This window comes from Ipomoea triloba, chromosome 11 (assembly GCF_003576645.1).
Source record: "Ipomoea triloba cultivar NCNSP0323 chromosome 11, ASM357664v1".
In the NCBI taxonomy this organism is placed as follows: domain Eukaryota; kingdom Viridiplantae; phylum Streptophyta; class Magnoliopsida; order Solanales; family Convolvulaceae; genus Ipomoea; species Ipomoea triloba.
Window position 1 is genome coordinate 8,886,188 of NC_044926.1, and position 1,685 is coordinate 8,887,872.

The following is a 1,685-nucleotide window of genomic DNA, read 5'->3' on the forward strand; positions in this document are numbered from 1 at the left end:
ACATATATATATATATATATATATATATATATATATATATATATATATATATATATATATATATATATGTATGTGTGTATGCATATGTGGAAGTCTATAATAGTCATAGGCATGGATACCTTTTGTACTAGGATAATTATGTCGTATAATTTTAGAATTATATTGAATATTATTAAATTTTACCTCAAAATATTTATACAATTCTTACAAATAATTAAACTCAATACAAGAGTATGGTACCAATTAGTACCATAACCTTTATATATATATATAGGGATTTTCTAATAAGAGCATCTTCTTTGGTGAGAACTTACAATGTTGTAAATGGATGCACACAATCTGTCTAATATTCAGACACACAATGAACATATTCAATCCAGCTGAAATAGTTTGTGTGCATTTGTGTAATAGATTGTGTGTATTCATGTTTTTATGATTTTATCTAAGGGGTAATTCTCATTTGATTATATATATAGAGAGAGAAAATGGGGGGATGGGAGTGAAGTTTGAAAGAATGGAATGATAATTAATTAGCGTTGGAATGAATATTGACAGGTCTGTTCATGGCATTGCAACCAAGGATCATAGCATGTGGGAATTCTGTTGCATCTTTTGCTATGGCCGTGAGATTCCTTACAGGACCAGCTGTCATGGCTGCTGCCTCCATTGCTGTCGGCCTCCGAGGTGTCCTCTTACACGTCGCCATTGTACAGGTACCTTACATTACTTGCTACCTATCCCCTCCCTATCAATCTTTATATCTTGGACCACCACAGATTATTGGGGATCCTGGTCCAATATACAGAATTTGACTTCTTTAAGGTATAGAATTCATATTCATAATGCACAGAATCATATAAATTGAGAACATATAAACACTCAACATAATACATATATGTTAAGTGTTTATGTGTCCACAGTTATATAATTCATGAATTTTGTACCTTATAAAATTAAATTCTGTATATTAGACCAGGGTGAACTCTGGTCCACGATATAAATTGTCATCTATCTATCTATGTATCTAAGTATGCCACTCCCGACAGCCTCAACTTCTAACATACGTTTGTTTGTGTGTGTACGTATAACCATGTAACCACTGCACGTACAGGCAGCTCTACCCCAAGGAATTGTCCCCTTTGTCTTTGCTAAGGAATACGGCGTGCACCCTGACATTCTCAGCACTGCGTGCGTCCCCTCTCTCTCTCTCTCACTTTTTCTTTTCTCTTTTTCTTTTTATTCACTAATCGTGATATAAATACAACTTTACAAAACACACAATACAATATTATTAGTGCTTTCTTCTATATGACACGTAATTTTAATTGATCGTTTATAATCTGATATGCATGTAACATTTTGCAGGGTGATTTTTGGGATGCTGATTGCGTTACCGATAACGTTGGTGTATTACATTTTGATGGGACTATGAAACTTGGAAAATTGATAACAAAGCAATGTGGAAAAACGAATTGAAGCTAGCTAGGAGGGCTACTCTCAACTCTCAAGGATATGATATGATGATTCAATTCCTCTCTCGATCTAGTAGTCTTAGTATAGTTGTAAAATCATATATGTTTCTCCCCATTTGTTTCATCAACCCAAAAAAAAAAGTTGGTAGTTTATTTATGGGATATCCTATGCTTTTCAAGCTAAGTATTTCATTCTCACTGTTTTTCTATGAA

General features: G+C 33.4%; 1 protein-coding gene across 1 annotated transcript in view; it reads left to right on the forward strand.

The window, feature by feature from the left end:
• The window catches only part of LOC115997393 (probable auxin efflux carrier component 1c), a 5,225-nt gene extending 3,540 nt beyond the window's left edge, over window positions 1–1,685 (forward strand). The window contains exons 4-6 of the mRNA XM_031236938.1: window positions 556–713; window positions 1,112–1,188; window positions 1,366–1,685. Coding sequence (XP_031092798.1) covers window positions 556–713; window positions 1,112–1,188; window positions 1,366–1,432 — 302 coding nt within the window. The 3' untranslated portion in view covers window positions 1,433–1,685. The remainder of the gene's footprint in view (window positions 1–555; window positions 714–1,111; window positions 1,189–1,365) is intronic.